At 40.8% G+C, this 19,711-nt stretch overlaps 2 protein-coding genes across 4 annotated transcripts; both read left to right on the forward strand.

The window, feature by feature from the left end:
• Window positions 1-1,938: 1,938 nt before the first annotated feature.
• On the forward strand, window positions 1,939-14,354 carry LOC112284497 (mediator of RNA polymerase II transcription subunit 13). Of its 3 annotated transcripts, none has more exons than XM_024524335.3 (25): window positions 1,939-2,324; window positions 3,119-3,192; window positions 3,366-3,463; window positions 3,636-3,722; window positions 3,823-3,910; window positions 4,047-4,130; window positions 4,558-4,635; window positions 4,878-4,966; window positions 5,117-5,195; window positions 5,607-5,760; window positions 5,915-6,042; window positions 6,125-6,199; window positions 6,345-6,529; window positions 6,721-6,878; window positions 7,103-7,438; window positions 7,645-7,994; window positions 8,258-8,846; window positions 9,123-10,084; window positions 10,329-10,416; window positions 10,616-10,694; window positions 11,020-11,336; window positions 11,536-12,064; window positions 12,311-12,817; window positions 12,971-13,363; window positions 13,553-14,354. In XM_024524335.3, exons 1-25 carry the CDS (start codon window positions 2,301-2,303, stop codon window positions 14,194-14,196), a joined length of 6,195 nt encoding a protein of 2,064 aa, XP_024380103.1. In that variant the 5' UTR covers window positions 1,939-2,300; the 3' UTR covers window positions 14,197-14,354. The 3 variants fall into 3 exon arrangements, with proteins under 3 accessions (XP_024380103.1, XP_024380104.1, XP_024380105.1); XM_024524336.3 differs by having other exon boundaries at window positions 11,536-12,007; XM_024524337.3 differs by lacking the exons at window positions 1,939-2,324; window positions 3,119-3,192 and having other exon boundaries at window positions 3,370-3,463; window positions 5,518-5,760.
• Window positions 14,355-14,607: 253 nt separating this feature from the next.
• LOC112284807 (uncharacterized) lies at window positions 14,608-19,485 on the forward strand. The gene is made up of 11 exons (XM_024525061.2): window positions 14,608-14,669; window positions 15,385-15,642; window positions 15,795-15,865; window positions 16,158-16,207; window positions 16,356-16,429; window positions 16,907-16,969; window positions 17,349-17,436; window positions 17,806-17,871; window positions 18,430-18,509; window positions 18,855-18,926; window positions 19,204-19,485. The coding sequence occupies exons 1-11, from the start codon at window positions 14,608-14,610 to the stop codon at window positions 19,289-19,291; spliced, it is 972 nt and encodes a 323-aa protein (XP_024380829.2). The 3' UTR covers window positions 19,292-19,485.
• Window positions 19,486-19,711: the final 226 nt, after the last annotated feature.

Below are 19,711 nucleotides of genomic sequence, written 5' to 3' on the forward strand. Positions count from 1 at the left end.
TAATCTACTCCATATTAATTTGTTGTACTATTAGTTGAAGGAAAGGAGACATTCTTATTAAGTCAAAGTTGATAAATCTATACACAAATAAATCAAGCTATCTCTTACATCACAAAAGAAGAATCCAAGAGTGCAAGTATCAGTAGAAGAAAATCCTAAAACTTTAGTAAATAGCTAAATCTCTATAGCCAAGCAAAATCTTATAAGTCTCTATCAAAATCACTCGTAAGACTTGATTTGACAAGAATGTCAAATCAAAAAGGTTTTTTACCTAAGTATTCAAATCTTACTTGACATTAATAAATTCAAGTACCAAAAAAAGCTAAATAGATAGAAAAACCACTAAATCCAAACTAAATCACATATATCCAATGGGATTTGGTAATCAACATGATATCATGTAACAATTTTCTAATTTATAAGAAAATTTATATATACATTTTAGATTTTTGTTTTCAAATATCTTCATAATTTATATATTTTGAGTAAAAATTATTACAATACTATCTTTAATTAGAATCATCCATAAAATCAAGAAATTCTTTAAATTATAACTCAAATAAAAATATAACATTTCATGTTGTAAAAAAATATTAAATTTTTATTTTATATATAAGTCATTATATAATTTAAAAATCACAATAATAATAATAAGTTTTATCAATGATGTTATTACAAAGAAAAAAAATTATAATAATACAAAGATCATTACATGCAAATGTCACCAACAAAGTAACATGAAATAAAAGATATTGCCAATGCATGCATATAAAAAGCATAGTAATTAGATTAAAAAATATCAACAATTTTTTATATCTTTTTTCTTCTTAAAGTTTTTCAATCTCAACTTTAAAATATTGATATTTTAAACTTTTATAAAAATTTAAGATTCAAGACTTAGTTTATTTTATCTTAAAAATTTTAAATCAAATATAAAAATAATAAAAAAAAATCTTTACCATAACATGAATGCATTTGAGATGAATGCATATTTTCTAAATATTAAATATGACATTGCTATGAAGAGTTTTGTGATTAAAAATTTCAAAATTATAACACAAATTTATTTTTATTCAAAAAAATTAATAGTATAGATCTTTGTAGTGAAAAAAAATATGTATTAAGAATATTTTGAATGACCAAGTTTAAATAGAATAATTTAAACATGTTTTGTTCTATAAGGTTATGAAATTATTTATAATAAGATTGAAACAAAACACAAAAATAAAGTCATACAACATCTATTTGATTAAAATCCTCATCATTTATCAATTGCAAAAAAAACTTCTAAAATTATACTACAGTCTTAGTTGCTAATATTTTTCCTAAAACACAACCACTATATATAATGCCATGTCTGTTTTGTCTTTTGTTACTTTCTTTGTTTTATACATGTCTATTTTTATGAATGCACAAACATGTTTTTTATTTTATTTTTATTTTATTTAAGAGTTAATGAAACATGGGATTGGAAATGAACAAGGCTCACTATTTCCTGGACAATATTGCCACCTCAATTGAGGTTACGAAATTGCCAAACCCAATATAAACCGTGTACTTGTCATACACCGCCGGCATACTGTGCCGTGATGGCCGCGCGTGGGGCGATAGGCGGTAGAGGCGCTGGGGAAGACATGAAGCGACGCCCGCGGGTTTCATGTCCCCGGAAGCATGAAGGAGCAACTCGCGGGTTCCATGTCAACAAGGGGGAACAGAGCAGGGCACCGCCACCGGAACACCAAGCCTCTCACTCACACTCACATACTCAGTCAGTCATCCCTCTCACCCACCCAGCTTTCCGACCCACCACCCTGGTTCGTCATACTGCACTGCCCTAGTGCAATAGTGCACTGTTCCCACTTACCCTAGCCCAGCACACTCTTACCCGCTCTCGCTATCTCGCTGTGGTTTTGCCTGGTGGATGCCTCGCCACCCACCATTCGCTCCCATCCTGTCCGCACCCTCTTGCTCACGTGCGTTCTCTTTTACGCCGTGTCTGGGATTTGGGATTCTGTTTCATCGGCGACGAAGGCTGGGTTTGTTGTGTGTGTGTGTGTGTGTGCAGGGTAGTTGGAAGGGAGGAGGAGGGAGGGGAGGGGTTTGGGAGTGCGGATTGACAGTGCTGGGTGCAGTTTTTGGAGTTGGGTTTGGGGGTGAGGAGGTTTGGAAAGGCAGGCTGTGTCCAAGTGGGGGATTTGCGTGCGTTGTAGATGTTGTGTACGCGGTGGGGCGGGAGCTAGGCCGGAGCCGTGGCTTGTGACTGAGGCCGGCAGCTGGGCCTCCAGCCCGGAGCTGCAACCATGTTCACCAATGTCTTCCGCATTGTGAGATTGCGTCCCCGCTGGTCACTCTGTTGTTGGAAATCCTCAAGAGTTTCGAGCATGATGCACGTGTTTGTGGTCGTTTCCGAGGCAACGGTGTCGGCAATGTGACTGTGTATCACTACAGCAGTTGGAAATCGAAGCCAGCCTTGCAATTTTCTAGTGATCATTGGTTCCGTGTCTGTTGATGTGAGTGTGTGCATGAAGAGAAAGAGATAGTGACGAGAGAAATAGAGAGAGAGGGGGGGGGGGGTGGTTTCAAACTCAATTTCGCACTTTTGAGTCAACAAAGCTTGCTTAAATTTACTAGCCGAGCTTTATTTTGCATTGAAAACTACTCTCCCTTCCAATTCCACTCATCGAATTAGCCATCCACTTGGAACTCGAGCTGATGTGGTTCTACAGGAAATAGGTTTTTCTGAGCCGGGAAGATATATTTTTCTGTGTACAGTAACAGTAGAAAAATCCAATTGTAAGCGTAGAAGAATAGGCTAGCACACATGTAACTTATCTGTAATTAGAGTTTTTTAGATGGGGCAGTGCGAACCTCTAAATTGGGTTGTGATCTTGTCCCAGCATAGGAAAGACACATAGAAAGAAGGAATTGATGGGCTGAAAGTATATTTGTAAGAGAAAGAGAGATTTATATGTTTTACTGGGACGAACTGTATTAGAGAAGAATTTCAGGCATGAAATACTTAATTGAAAGTGATACTATCTGTTGCTTTTTGAACTTTTACAATCTAGGCATGTATTTCTGTATTAAGTTTTTCTATGATAATCCGGCTCTTTTGCAGGGAGGACTACACCAAATGTCATGGTTTCAATTCCTTGCGGAGGGAGAGACTCTTTCTCCCAATTTTCCTTCTAGGTGCATATGCTTTCCTATGACTATGTTTGTGATTTGAGAAGCTTACTTCGACAAACAGAATTTGAAATCAGTTGTGCATCAGCTGGTATTGATGCCTACTTTCCATTATGAAAATGAGTTTGTCTTGGTGCTTTGAACTATCTTAACCAAATTGCGGTTGCATTTGTTGACAGGAAGGACAGACCGCAACAGGATATAGCTGCAATGCAGATGATGAGGGCACACATGTGGCTTCAAGAGACGGGTTATCTGAGTAGCTGGACCATTTCAGGTATCTTAGGTTTCTTATTGTAGATCCAAGATATTTTCACTGAGTGAGTTTTAAAATTATTCCACTTGGGCAAGTCGACTTGTGTTAGAGTCTATGCTTTTACTTTTCCTCGGATGGTCTCTGCTTGTTTACAAATACTTTCGTACTGATGAAAGACTTTGTTTCTGTGCAGATGGTAAAGTAAAACTATGGCTGTTTTTACCAGGGCGACATGACAGCCCCAACCCCCGGGTTCATGTTGCAGTTACAGGTCTTAAAGGTCAGTTGCCCGGCCACTAATGTTTATTGAAGTGATCTTAATCTGTAATCCTCAGGCGTAGGCTAATAGTGATGATCATGCTCCTGCGTGCTTAATGCAGCACTTGCTTCTGGACTTTGGCGTGCGCCTGGGGAATGCACTGAAATTGGTTTTGCCTTGGACCGGGCACTGCGAAATCGAATAGAAAAGTAAGATTTGACAACCTGCACTTGATTATAAGTATTTGGAATATGTCATCAAGAAACGCATTACTTGTTAAGTATATCGCTTGATCTGTACAGAATCCGCTTGGAAGCTAAGCATACAATGTTAATTCTGCTGCAGAGGACTTCAAACTGTGTCCTATGTTCGATTTGGGGATGTATTTATCAAGTGCTTGCGACAAAGTACCAACGAGTTGAACTTGAGGTACGGTTAATGGCTTGATAGCGTTGTTCCGTTTCTTTTTGTCTTTGTGATCCTATCCTGGCTTTGGACATGGGCCCCACAGTGCGTCCTGCGTAAGTAGAAGAACAATCAATTTTCTTGTATTGAAACTGCACGTTAACTGCGAAGCTCATCTCACGGCAACTTAATTAATTTCATACTGAAGGCTGTAAACGTTAGTATCGCTTTAGGAACCTGATTTTTATCTTCTTTGTTGTGGTGGAATCCTAATTTCTGAGGTGCATTTGACCGTATGGTATTCATCCGAAATACTTGTCATGGTTGCTTTGATTTTTGAACTTCAGTCGGTTCAGTTGTAGGAACAAGAAAGTCAAGTAAAATACGACTTCGTCGTTTCTGAATGTTACTTAACAGGCCTTTCTTGTTTCCGCGCTCTTTTCTGTTTCAGGAAGTCGCTTTTCAGCTGCGATCTTATGTTAACAACAAGCAGCGACTCCATCTTTGTGCACATATTGGTGCGCCGAAAGTGCGTAGAGAACCTTGTGAGGCACTCTTGATTAAGCTAGGAGTTTTCGTGAGTCTGTTGTAAACTGAAGCGTTCAGTGTCTTCTCATTTGTACTGTAGTGGAGGTCATCCAAGGGCGAGTTATTTTAAGAGTGGTGGGTCGTCGTAATTTTTTTTTGCGGTGCAAATTCTCCAGCCTACGTGCTTGTGAATGTGGAAATATTGCTGGAGAACTGATATCCGGATTGCGCACTACATCGCAGGAGAGTTCGGCAGCTTGTATTCAGTGATTTGCAGGCAGCACTTTCTCAGCAGAGATCCAGCTTGGGTGTAGGTGGCAACAGTCTTGCAGGTCTCTCTCTTCTCTGTGCTACAATTTGGTTAGAGTTACTGTTTTGATGGTTGTGAGTGTTGGATTAGGTTGGCAAATGCTTAACTAGTTTGTAATCTGGTGGCCTTTTTTAGTGGGTTCTTTTTAATAGGGTTGTCTTTGTCGTTGCAGTTGTTGTGGCCCCAAATGGGTTGTCTGGTCGGCTCACTGGGTGCTCTCCTAATGATTTAGTGACACAGCTGTATAAAAGGTGATTTTCCGGAATTGAGCTTTTCCATCTTTGTTCTGTGTTTGCGTAGTGACTATGGTGTGTATTTTTCAGTCTCCCAGTTCAGTCTACAAGCTTGTGCTTACCCTAGCTTAATTGATCGGCCTTGTATGAGAACTCTGACGATCATTTTCAGTTAAATACCTGTTTTAAAAGGACATCTGTTGCAAGTTAATGGCAGTTCACCATTGTAGATCATGTGGAGTGGGTAGTTGCCAAACCTCATGATTTACTGGTGCATCATGCGTCTGGACTATACCAGCTACACAGATGTAACCCCGTATTACACTGGGGAGGACTGCAGATACTGGGATGGCTGGCGTGATACCTGCGTACGTTTCCACTCATGCTGATTAGAGTACTATACATTGCCCCCTGCTGTCACTGTTGCAGCAAGCTGCAGGCATATGACGCATCATCCCTCCCGTTCCGTGTCGTAGGATCTACATCAGCAGTTGGAACTTCACCAGTGCAACAATGTTATGCAGAAGTAACGTTAGATGAATTCTCAGGCAACACAATAACTAACAGGTCTTCTGCTCCTGGGGTGAGTACTTTTTATAGAGCTCCAGCACTTGGGCCTTCGAAGATGTTAGCTTGATTGGCTTTTATATTGCTTTTTGTATTGACAATATGGAGGTTTTTTATTTGTTGACAGAAGTGAATTTATTTTTTTAATTTTATCTCAACTGTATTTTCAGGTTGCAAATACTAAGATGCACGGAAAATCAAGGAATGCAGGAGACCGTGGGCATGTTTTAGTTTATCCATTGGACGCAGTTCTTGCACCTATGCGGCCGCTAGTTCCTACTCAACCGCTTACTCGAAGGTTCGTAAACCACCCGAATCGTACTGAAGTGAGTCTTGGCTTATTTTATTTAATATTCTGACAATTTCCTGTGTCTGCATAGATGTTGGTTTCAAGAATGGGCAGGCACAACTTGGCTGGAAGACTGGACGAAAGAGGAAATCCTTCCTTCAAATAGGTTAGCGATTTTCACTACTGTGTACAACCTGTCAGAAGCAACTTTGTCCGTAGTATCAGATCCTTTCAGATTTTAGAAGTGGACATTTTTAGGCTGTTGATAGGACGGCATCCCACTGAAGTTCTTATGGCTGCTTTTTTTGCAGAAAAAACGGTCTCGATGATGGTGAAAGCAGAGAGAAGTCAAGTATTACTGGAATTGGTGTTAATGGCTCTGTTCCTGGTCACAGTAATGGGCCTGGCATGAGCAGCAATAGTAGTGGAGGTAGAAGTAGCGACAGCAGTCAAGGCAGTAGTGACACTTCCAGTTCAAGCGATGTTGACGGAGATGGTATGGCTTTTGAGATTCTCTGAACTGTGTTTGGAGAGTTTCAAGACTTCACCGGTCAGGTTGATAGCGGTTTAATGGTTTTGAGCTATTGTATGAATGAAGTTGCTATTTTACCTGCAGCATTTAGTATTGAAGTGCTCCACAATGCTTGGGTGCTGCAGAATTGCATTTGATGATTGAATTGTGCACAGGATTGGGAGAAATAGAAGCTGATGGAGATTCTTTGGGAAGTAAGGGAGTTGGAGCTTTAATCTCAAAGAACAGTGACATGCATATTCCTTCCACATCATCACAGGGACTGGATATGGATATCGGTGATATGAAAAACTCACATGGTGCTTATTCTCAGGTTGGGCCATTAAACATTTTTAGCTGGATTTTTAGGCCCATTTTTTTGAGCGTAGTTACTAGTGTTGGAAAGGTTCAGGATGATTGTGCATGGCCATGAACTTGTTGCTTTTATTTAACATGAGGGGTGGAATCGTTTTAATGTGGAATTATACGAAGAGCCAAAGTTCAATCAAGGAAAGTTAATGCTGTTACAAGATTGGTAACCTGTTGTTGATATCACAGTGCACTAAAAGAGGGCGTCAAGTAAAATCAATTGCTGCCTTTGATCCACCCTCGAAGGCTCTGAAACGCTCCAGTAGCATTGGTAACGATGTTCTGAGTCTTATGGATGGAACAAACAGTGATAAGAAGGGAACAAGTTTTTTGGGAGAATCTAGCGGATTAGGGGGTGGTATCATTGGAGGTGGAAGTCAGCTTGGGAACCCTTGGGATCAGTGGGATAATAATGACACCTTTGATATGGGCCTAGGCATGGATATACAAAGTGATGCTGACATCCTAGCTGAGTTCAGAGATTTTGGAGATTTTTTTGAAGATGATGGACTTGGGTTTGGCGAGGTGAGTACTCTCCACAAATTCACTGTAGGTATTTATGATCGGTTTGAATTGGCGAAGTTTGAATGAATTGTTGACGTTGAGTTCTTTTTTCACCAGAGTCCCCCTGTAAAGGGGTCTATACTGTACGATTAATCAGTGTAATCTAAGCTCTCTTGATTCAACAATTTTGTTTAGATAATTCTAAAAACAAACTATTGGTTTTGCAGCCCCCTGACACAGCTGAATCTCAAGCACTGATGTTCTCTCTCCCGGATTATGGGGAGGTCAGTCAGACTCCTGGCACTGCACCTTTGGATGTATCAGATCCGCTGGTGCTTCCTATTCTTGATTTTCCTATGTTAGGAATGGATCAAAATACAGGGGACCTTCTAAGTGACATAAAACCTACTTCGTCAATGGAAGTTTCTCAGGCTCCTATTGAAGGGCCTTCATCTCCTTCTCGGCATTCTCCTGAGCTCAATTTACGATTGAAGTCTGAAGCTATGCTCTGTTTTGCTTCCGGATTTGAGCCTGTTGACATGGCCAGCGTGCCAGATGTAGGCGTGTCTACTTTAAGGTCAGATTGATTATAATTGTTGCCTGTTCTTGCTAATAACGGCTCATTTAATTTTTGTGAACAATGGAGACGTTACAGCTGTAATTCATTTCTCACTTTTGCTTGTGTAAAATGTTTCGTGGTTGTGATTACTTTGAAAAATTTTGTGTCGTGATCGTGGGTTGCTAGAGTGTACGGAGTGATTTATATTGTAATGTTTGGAGTGGGTTTATTGTACTTGGATTTCTCATGTTGAATTATATACAAGGTAATTTTCGTTGCAGGGACCCATATGTACCTGCGTCGAAAAGAAATGCTCCCAAGTCCGTTCAGAAGGACCTTTATCAGTACTCAGCAGCACCCATTTCATACGCAAAGCCCGAAAGATCTGATGTTGGGAAGGATGAACAAAGAAGCACGAAGTCTCCCAACGAATCTGGTGAATCCAAAAGGAAGGAGCTAACGGCTGATTATATTGTTGTCTCAGGCGCACATGGATCCAAGCATCTGAATGGCAAGTTGCTTACCTCTGTTGATGAAGGTCCTGATAGAGCTGCAGGTACGACTCTGGAATCTAACAAGCAGTCAGCGGATACCAGTGGTGGTGGCAAAGGACCTCAGATTCCAGGGGATCCTTTCTCTGCTCAATTTCCATCCACTGTGAAACTTAAAGAGAGTACAAAATCATCCATTCGATCCCCTGTTGCTGTATTAGCAACCGAGTTGGAGTGTGCTCTACTGCAGGTGATGAAATGCCTCACAGAGGATTCTCCCCCTTCTGTTTCTGGCAATTCAGTTGCAGCAAGCCCAGGAATTGAGGCAGCTAGATCTTTTCCGTTGCCGTCAAAAGATGGTGGGTCTGACATCACTCAGGTGCAATTCCTACCACCGTGACTATCTGGCCTGTCTCTCTTCATGGTGTGTTAACTGCTTTTCAATTATTCTTGGAAATTGATATTGGTATCGCTTTAACTTCATACCATTTAGCTCAAGTTCATTGAATTAATATATTGAAGCTTTCGTGATGTTGTTGGCTTGATTGTCATATTCTTCAAATGAAAATTTGTATTTATTATTACAGAATTCACGATAAAATTGTCTTCTTTTGAGGTGACCACCATTATGTTCTTAACTGTGAACTGTCAATAGGTACAATTCGACCTTCTAGCTCAGTCTGCGAGTGGCCTTCCTAAGACTCAGCGAGAGCGGCAAAAGAAAGTACCAGAGAGAATCGCTGGTTTTGCGGATGGTGACATGCATGATGGTGGAAGCCGAATTGCTCAGGTTGGTGTGTGGCGTCCCGTGGGTGTTTCGAAACCATTGCGATCAACCAACACCTCCAGATATGCAAATTCTGTAGATTTTCCCTCGCGTGTGTCAAACTCGACCTCTACTGTAGACCTGGACATGGACGATGTTACGGCTTCTGGCGAAAGTCAGAGACAATGGCGGGAGCTTCTAGAAGCTGTTCCGATGCTGGCGCAGCAAGCGTCTATAGCAGTGGATGTTTCACTGGATGGGCGATATGGGGATGGACCATTTGGCTGGTTAGCTGCACAAGAGGTGCAGAGGCAGCAACGCAAGAGCAGTGCAGATTGCAGTCAAGAAGGAGGAGGGGGCATGCTGTCTTTCACGAGGTGTCTTGACCAGTCAGGAATGGAAATACTTGATCCACTATCTGATCAGATTTCAGCAGCAACAGCATCCAACCTTCTCCAGTCTGATATGAGGGTGGCAATGGCCAACGCTTTTGGAGATGGTGCTGCCGATGGACCCTTGGCTCTTGTTGATTGGTGTAAAGGCTTTGTGCAATCCTCAGATGGTGGACTTTGTGCAGAGAGTACAAATACAGAAGTGAATAGCATTGTTACTGTTGTGGGAGAATCTATGACTCCGTCCCAGTCTGGTGGGGGTTTGAAAGGGGCTGACATTGACGACATAAGGCGGAACAGCAGCAGTAGTCGTGCTATTGATTCGTCGTCTCTTTCGGATCAGACTGACCCTTCTCAAAGGAGAGGGTTGAGCGATGATTCTGCTGTTAGTCACGCTGATGCCTTCGGCTACAATGAAACCTCTATTCTCGCTCTTCCCACACCATCCTTGCTTGTTGGGTAAGTTTATCGGTTGCTGCTATGTTGAATTTGCAAGATTGTGGTAAAACTCCTTATTGTGCACCTGTATCCAATAGTTTTGGTCGTATGTCGTAATCGATCAACTCGTGTTTTGATATATCTATATATATATTTATGCACACACAAAATAATCTGCTCGGTCTTCTGTTTAAGAGCACATATTGCGCATGATAATTGCTCATTACGTTATCCTTTGTTGAGCTTTTGGATGGTTTCGTGGCAGTTACCAGGAGGATTGGTTAAAGACATCTTGCAGTGCTCTTCATCTCTGGGAGAAGGCTCCGCTTGAACCATATGCACTTGCTAAACAGGTAACTAATTTTTATGTTCGAACTTCTGAAATCACACATTCGAGGTTTGTAGACAAAATCGTAGACTTGTTGTGTGTAGATGTGAACAAATTTAGGGATTTCTTCTTCTTTTTCATGTGGTTATATTGCATTTGGTCGCCTTATTTTTTTCGGATCAAGTTCTTTGATTTGATCACGGTTTATATTCTTGGTTGTCCAGGTGAACTATCATGTGATATGTTTAGCTTCAGAACCGCTTGTTACTGCTGCTGCGGATTTTTTCCAGCAACTCAGCTCTGGTATGTCCTCGTGTATTTGTAATTATTTTAAGTGGTTAGTACTCTAGGGAGGATACCCATGCGAGCTTAAGTGCGGAGATTTGCTCTAGTGTGATCTTTAAACTTAATCTTTCCCTGTTTAAACTGGTTGGAATATGTACATTTTATTGTATGCCTAATTGCTTTATCTTTCGGTTTAGTAATGAAGATGACTTCAGTTTGAATCGATCTCTTGGTAATACCTCTTTGAGTATTTTGAATTGAAGCTATTGAATTGCAAGCCTTGGTTCAGTTCAACTCTATCTGTGAATAAATCATAATGTATTTATGTTGGTTTTGGATGCAGTGTATGAAATTTGTCGGCTTGGCTCTCACCTGCCGTCTGGAACAGCCGCTGGGCCAACTGGTTCAGTCGGAAGTTTTAGCAAACAGTCGCTATCTGGCTTTACTCTTGTGGATGTGCCTGGTGTATCTCACTCAGGTGCACGTGGGGAGTTCCACAACGCATCTAACTATAGCTTGGCTAAGGCTTTTATGGGTGATATGGCTGCGAATTGGAATATGGCGGAATATAGGAAGGCTCTCAGGAAAGTTTGTAAGGCATTGCCCTTGTCATCTGGATCCTCAGCTAATCAGAGGGAACTAGAACTCGGCCCGTCCACGGTACGTATTTTGTCACGCTTATCTAACATATATTTGCTTATTTCTACAGTCTATTGAGTGGAGCTCATTTCTGCATGCAATCATGAGTTGAACAGTTTAAAGTGTGATGAACTAGATCTGGAAGTGTGCAACAATTTTATTCAACTCTTTTCACCGTGTATGAACCTATCACACAACTTTGGCCGTAATTTTTTTTCAGGTTGTTTACGTTGTGTGTCCTGTTTCGGACCCTGCTGGGATACTTCAAACCATGGTTGATGCTTGTGCAAGCTTAGGCTCTGCTATAACAGGAGCTGATTCTCAACGTCATGCACCATCGACATCAGGAGAGGACACCATGCCCCCCAGCCTTTTAGGATTTTCAAACCCTCGGTTTTGTTTACAGTTGATTACCGCTGAAACAATATTCAAGAGTAGTGGACCCCAAGCCTCATGTGTAGATGTCTTAAAAGAGGTTGCAATGGGTGTGTACAATAAAGTTCGTCGCATACCACGTCACTCTCAAAAGGCAGAGTATCTGCAGAATTCTGGAGCTTCTGATGCACGTGGTCAGTTTGGGAACACTGTAAATCCTTCGGGATTGCAATCAAATACCCCCATGCCTGGTCTTTGGAAAGACTGTAGCGGTCAACGAGGCAGCGGCCATGCTACAATTGCTACATTGAATTCCAGTAAGAACCACAACATATGGGATGGTGGTTGGAAGTCATCTACACAAACTGATATAGGTATTTGCTCACTTCGAATAGTCTTGTGTAAATGTTTTAGTATTCTTGTGCAGGTAGTGCAGATTGCAACACCATATATATCTATATATATATATATATAGATAGATAGATAGATATATACAGTCCCTCGTGGCTTCTCTGTCTTAATCTTGTTCAAATTGAATTTTTCATTTCCGCGACACAGATGATGGGAATGAAAAATGAAGTGTCTTTCATAGCCATTAATGGTGTTTCTTGTGCCAGCAGGTACCGCAATTAATCAAGTAACTGATGAAAATGTAAGATATCTGTATGAGCCTGCGTACATCCTCGCTAGAAGTGGTGCTCAAGCTTCAGCCGTAGCCTTTTGTTCTGATGCCATACGTGATGCGGTGGCTGGTTGCAACCCCAGGGCTACTGGTAATGCGAGTAGCGGATCTGACGTAGACTCTACTGCAATAACGGAAAGAATGGATGCGGATGCAAATGGTGTTGCTGAACAGGCTGCTGACCTTTATTGCTGCTATACTTGGTCAGTGGATTGGAATTGGTTGGTGTCAGTGTGGACTGATGCTAGAGGAGAACTTTTGGACACCCAATTGCTATCTTTGACTGGAATTGATACTACAAGAGAGAATTGTCTGCAGATATTATTTCATCAGATTTTACAGCAAGGCCTACAGCTGTTGAATTTGGCGGTTGAAGCAGGCAGCTGTAGATCTCGAGGGTTGAATATCACCCGCCTTGGTGGATTTTATGCCAAAGAAAGTCATGGTATTTAGTTGGGCGCTTGAACACCTTCTGATTTGGACTTGAGAACTCATACTTTTTATAATGATTTGTTTTGGGGGGAATGTGCATTGGATGCACAGATATATGTGTTCGATTTATCTGATTCAATTGTCGTGTCTTGTAACCCTAAAACAGAATGGCATCGGGTCATAATGGCAGCAGGAGCTGATGAAGTACGAAAGTGGCCGGTCCAGATAGGACACCCGGACTGTCATACTTCCAGTTGTGTGGGAGGAGCGAGAAGTTTATCGGACATGGGGTTGATGTCTGACAGAGGTCTTGGCCTTGGTGGCAGTGGACCAACCTCACCTATTCCCTCGTCCTCTTCATTCGGTGGACGCGAGAAGACTTCTCATTCCAGTAAACCTGGAGTAGATATGAGCTCCGGGCTAAACCGACGGCAGAATCAAGCTTCGAATCAAATGGGACCAACTGAGTCTACCATGGAAATGTTCAAATGGGTTCACAGTGTAAGCTTGGTTTCTGTGCGTGTGGATCAGAGTCTACAGATTCTTTCTACTACTGAGGGTATGACACCTAATACATGGGACTTCTCCTAGTTTATTTTCATTTATTTACAACGTTCACCTTTTCCAAAACACGGTAACAATTATTATTTCGATTACTTGTAAGATTTAGGGAAGTCCTTGAAAATACTTTGGTACATATTATGGGATGTGTAGTTAATCTTTTATATTCGTAAACATACTTCTGCAGGACCTGCTGAGGGAACTTCCTCGTCAGGACCTTCATGGCCAGCAGGCTCCGGCTCCGTTTTAAGTGGAGTGGTGAGCGTGGGTGTAAATACGGTGAAAACGCTAGCATGGACGGGGGCGTCATATTCGATTGTTCCTTCTCACGTGAATCGACCCCTGTCTACTTCCTCGGTGGAGCTTCTCTTGAAATGCCCACATACTGAGCAATCCCCTTTGGCACAGCTGCTCCAAAGCACTGGGCTTGCTTGTCCAGTCTCCACCGCCTATACTGTTTCAGCAGGTACAAGCTCCACTATTAATGACTTCGCTCAAAGAAGTAAGGAGGACTGGCCTTCTACTATGAGCATGGGATTGGTTGCCCATTACGGTACCTCCACTACGGCCCAAGACTCTTCTGGCGTTGCCACGTCATCTAAAGGCGTTAAGCCAGCAGTCGTGGAATCGAAGGAACAAGCACTGGAAGTGCAACGAATCCTACAAACTGTGGCTTCAGATCTGCATGCTTTGTCTTGGCTTAACGTTGGCGTTACCTGCGTTCAGCGTAGATCACCCCTTCCCTTTCACTGTGAAGTTGCGCAGCGCACCCAACGTTTGCTTGACTTTTTAGATGCTGAATTTGGATATGGGTCAACAACCATTTCATAGGGGTTTACACTCATAGTTTGACAGAGGTTTGGTATGTTGTGCAGCGGTGTTACTCTCTCAGTTCTCCGCTATTCTTTTCTCAACTGTGCAGTTGAGGTTGTGTATTTTGTTATATTCCGAGGTTTCAAAAAGGGTTCTTGCCACGCATTGGTTTCCAACATCTAGTTCTTTATTTGTGGATGATGTGATATGGGAGTGTCGTAGTAAAAAGGCAGCACACGCTAATAGTTGGTTGTCTGTTGAGTCCTTCAGCTTGCACACAGAACACACATGCATTCTGAAATGAATGGTTGGTATAGTCTGTATTGAATTGGTTGTCTGTTGAGTTCGATTTTCACGATTTGTTTCACGCTGTGTTTCGTCTTTTCATATTTGTCTTTTTCCGATGAACATGTTCGAGTTACGTGGACGATGGGGGCAACTGTTGGTGTTGGTTCCGTGGGCCCCACAAAACTAATACAGGAGCAACATCAGTTAGTTTAGAGTTGAAATAAAATCTTCTACAAAATTTTTGATTAAAATAGTGAATAATTTGGAAAAAATAGGTATCAATAAAATGTTAAATTATAACTAATGCAATCAAAATACTAATTGAAATTTGACTTCGTGTATACATGATTTGTATAGAATTGGTAAATGTGTAGAATTAATACACATTTTAAAATATTTATATACACCAGTAGAATTATTATATTTTATATATTCTTTGGAATTTTGTTATAGATATTTAAAATGCTTACATTAATACTAAATATTTTACAAAAATAAATAAATAAATAACGAAATTCTTATTATTTTTTAATTTGAGTGTGTGGCTCTAATATAAAGGAATGAGCAGGGCTATTTGAATTCGTGTCAATAATATAACACATGAAAAAAACCAATTTTCTACATAAAGAATTAATATGCAAAGAAAAAGTCAAAGGGAAAGTTGTTTGCAATGCCACATGCAATGAAAAGTGACTAAAAGTACAAAGTAAGCGATGGGATTCGATGACACCCACTAGTTGTATAAACAAGGTCAAGGCTCTCTCTTCTAATGACTGGGAATAGCAACCAACAAATACTGCACGTGGATTGGTTACCAGATAACCTACGTGGATGTGCCCGTGCCCCCTCATCTTCGCCGCCGAACCTCTGCTACGGTACCGAGGCTGAGGTGAGGGTTGAGGTTCGGGGACATTGAAGCCAAGGATTGGGCATTCTTCTCGTCGTCGTCATCGTTTCAGAAATCATCTCGACCTCATCGCGTTTTGGCCCAGTCCAACGCAGGCACGCACGTACGCACGTAGAGGCATCCGCTCCGACGCATCGTGCCGCTGTTTGGTTTTGGTTATTCTGTTGCTCTGGCGCATCCGCTGCACCTTTCCTTCCCATTTATGAAGGCTACGTTGCATCCCTACGCTGCTGCACCATGAAGTTCCTCGAGTATACCCCGCTTGCTCGGTATTGTTGCCGTCTATCTCTTACTCCCGTTCCTCGTAATTCCTTCGTTTCGTTTCGTGTTTTTTCGCCTTGCCGTACCCGACGCCTAGTGCCGTAACCGTTCTGTGTACTTGCGCCGTGTCACTTGCGCAATGTAAACCCTACGTTGGCAGAATAAACGCTTTTCTCTCGCATGTTGATGTGGGAGGATGCATGATTCAAGGTGGCTTGGAGGCATACTCATGTAAGTTTTCTCTTTGAACCTAATGTTTCCGTGAGTATTGAGGATATATATATATATATATATATATATATATATATTCACACACACACACATACACATACACTCTGTTTTTGCGACGGTGTAATCGTTAAAATTGTGATTAGTAAATAAAGTAGGTTGAATAGTTGCACTGTGCTGGATGTTATCAGCTCGAAATTTGATGAAGTGAAAAAGCGAACTTAAAGCGTGCATTCAACATCCTTCATAGTGGTAAGCGGTTTCACTCAGGTAGCTAGTTCTTTTGGTTGTGCAGGCAAGCTTGCAGGAGTTGATAAGAAGCTGTCACGAAGTTTGGAGCAAGAGGTTGGTGTTCGATTTATTTATTTATTTATTTATTTATTTTTCTCCCTTCATTATTGCATAATTAGTATGATTTATTCAGCAATTTCTTGATATTTATGTTGGTCTCGTTTGCCTCTTCTGTCTCAATCATGAGCGGGCTGTTTTACAGGTTGTGGATTCATTGGCATATTTACCCTTTGACCTCTCCACTTCGCCTGTTGGGTCCCTTTCTAGTACTGCAAGGTAATTTTATCCTCAGTTACGATCGATCTCAAAGTCCGATTGACTTTCGAAACTCAAGTACTCGTGTTATACTACTTGAGCCTGATCATTTTGGCATGTGCGCGTTGTCTGGGGTCTATTTCGTCTCGAAGGATATGTTAGCAAGTTTGTGTGTCTACCACCATGCAGCGTGCACAACTCCATCGATTTGAGTTATTATTTGACAAAAAATGTTATCTAGTTGTTGTGGATGCTATTAATCTCCTTTTTAGAAGAGGTATCTAAGTATACAATTGAGAAAGAGTGCTCATAAAGTCCCTTTTTATTTAGCTTAATGGCAGCGTAGTCCTCTTTTCCTGTGGGTGGGATGTTTTTTATGTGAGATTACATGTTTTTGGATGCAGAGGCATCTCTTTCTATATGGCTCAGCGAGATTTTGTCTCTAATGATTTTTTTGTGATCATGGAAATGTTAACCGCTTGGTTCATCTGTTTTCAGTCGCAGGACACTAATTTACCTGATTTTGACCTTGAATCATATGTATCCTGACTACGATTTCAGGTATTGACATCATTCAAATTTTAGTCCTCTATGATCATTTTATGATGCATCTCTGGACGGTCATCAGAGGAGGCTTTGGTCATTCAGGCTTTGCGATTTTTTTTGGTTTGGGTTTAGTTAGGTTTCTTTGGGTACTGCCAGTGCCTACTTGGCGGGCAACCCATTTTGTTGAAAGGAATTAGGAAGTGTTGTCAATGGTTGACAAGCGGTATAAAACCGTTGCTCCCGAAGGAGCTGAGAGTTCAAGTCTCTCCATTTCCTATTACTTCCTATACGTAGCTTGTTGAGCAGTTATAATGATAAACAGCTTCACATCGGGGAGAAGTCGAAAGCTAATCTGACTAATACTTTGACATGCTTATGTCGATATACTGATCAGTATGTTGCGACCCCAGCACTTCATTAAAGAACATGGAGTTTTTGCTGCAAAGCAAAAGATTGACGTATCTTTGGTTGAGGCATCCAAGGTAGAACATCAATTGTTCCATCGTCTATCGTCTGGTGGAGAATTTGTATTCTTTAATGGTTTCGTGGTGAACTAATGCTGTTATTTCCATTGCGCATTAAATAAATTGGCAAGTCCAATGATAGTGTTCTTTAATCATGAGCGAGTAAAATTTTGCTGCGTTATGATTACTGTCAAAGAATCACACGGGTTGATCTGATGGATTCCCTTAAAATTTCAACATGTTTCCGATGTAATTATAGTTAAGTGGAATCTAACATGATTTGATGTTCCAATCGATGCCTCCTATTACTGATTAGTGGATAGGCAATATACTGGAGTTTGAAGCTTTCCGACGGGTGGGTACATTTTAACACAATTTCAATAGCAGATTTGGTTCACAGAAGTTGGCGAAGAAACAACATTGATGGACAGCATATGGAATGCCATTGATGAGGTGAGTGGAGTACTGTTAGATTGGCAACTATCACTAGGTCGAAGCCATTTCGTTATAATATTTATCATTTGGGGTTCAATTCCACATTCATAGTTAATCGAGCTTCAATCATCTTCGTCCTATAGAGAGCTACTATGTAGCTCAGTTTATGCTTGCTTTTATCACACATTGCATTTAGTGTTAAAAAATCTATTTCAGGATCTAGCATGCGTGTTCTGTGCAGCATTTTGATTTCGCAAATGCATTATGTCTTATTGAGGCACTATGCACTAAATACCTTACGCAGTTAAAGATTTTCGCTTCAAGAGTGAACGGTATTGGATGTTTTAGAAATTACGATGAAACAGTAGTTGTTAAGCGAAGATACAGTTGTGGATTGTCTAGGTGTCAAAGTTAAAAACCATATTAGTTGGCAGTAATTTTTAATTCGTGGGCTGAATTCTGCAACGTTGAAGTAGATCATCGGAGGGTGAATAAAGCTCCTGTTTCTGTCCGATCTTAACAAATTTAGACGTGTAGCGGCATCTTTCTTAGTTTAATATGTTCCCCATCTAGCAGGTGATGACTTTGGAGGATTGTGAAGTATACAGTTATTCTCCTGATGCTGAAGGGGATCCTTTTGCTGATACTGGCAGCATGTGAGTGCTAGACTTAAACATGACTTTTAAATGTATCTTTAAATTCCCTAGGAGTCTATCCTTGAGTCTACGTTGAGCCTTACATTGGACCTTGCCTATTTTGATTAGCCGAGTATTGTCAGTGATTACTGATGATTTCATGCACCTTGATAACCATACGCTTCAATCCATGGGATTAAGCTCAGACAGAAGTTCTTGTAATGCAGGTTAGCAGATCGTCTGCTTTGTAGCTGACTTGTTTTTGTTGAGCAGAAAACAGTCGACTAAAGTATGGTGCATAGGATTAGGTCAATTGTATTTTAATATAATTGCACTTTAATGCTGAATGGTTACGTGGGCCTCTAGATGGTCTTTTAACTACTTCTTTTACAACAAGAAGCAGAAGCGCATACTCTATTTCAGTTCACGATGTGCAAGGTAGTTTTCATTCATTGTGCATTGCCTGATCTGGATAGACATTATTCAGTTATATGCTGTCATTATTTCATCGGTTGTATGCTATTATTAAATGCTTAACATTTTTTGTAGTACTTGTTTTTATTACAACGTTGTTGTTGAAATGTGGGGATAATGGGTTTTCACAATTGCTCTTGCAGCAGAGTCGATTGGGCAGAAAGCAGTTCCAGGCCTTTTTTTAGAATTTTATGATTAAGTTCTCGAGATGACATGTGTCTGGTTACCCTGTTGATTGCAGCAAGTTATCCATGGATATGACTTCAAGCGATGATGGATCTGCCGAGTGGGACTTCGACTTTGTGGATGGCATGGACCTTGAAGGTTGAGGGGGAAGCCACCTTCTGTTAATTCGCAGTATATTTTGTGTTCATAGCTTGTACATAACACGAAAAAGTTAATGGTAGATGTAATCGCACTGTATTGTACCGTTACGGAAGCCGGCTTAGAATGACGATATAGTGTTGCATAACTTTCCCCCATTCAACCGGGATTGTATTAATCAACTCCTCTTTCCTTTTTAGTTTTTACCTTAGAATTTCCTTTGTTTTTGGTGGTGTAGTGGGTCTTTAATTTTTTTTTACATAAGTGTGATGCACATACTAATCAGAGTGTGATTATCTATTGTACACAACACAAAAAAGAGTAAACACTCTTCTTATACAAACTTATACAAAAAGTAACCAGTGGTAAATACAAATACAATCAACCGCACTTAAAATAATCATTAACTGTCCGTGTTTTTATTT

This window comes from Physcomitrium patens, chromosome 7 (assembly GCF_059467195.1).
Source record: "Physcomitrium patens ecotype Gransden chromosome 7, ASM5946719v1, whole genome shotgun sequence".
Lineage (NCBI taxonomy): Eukaryota > Viridiplantae > Streptophyta > Bryopsida > Funariales > Funariaceae > Physcomitrium > Physcomitrium patens.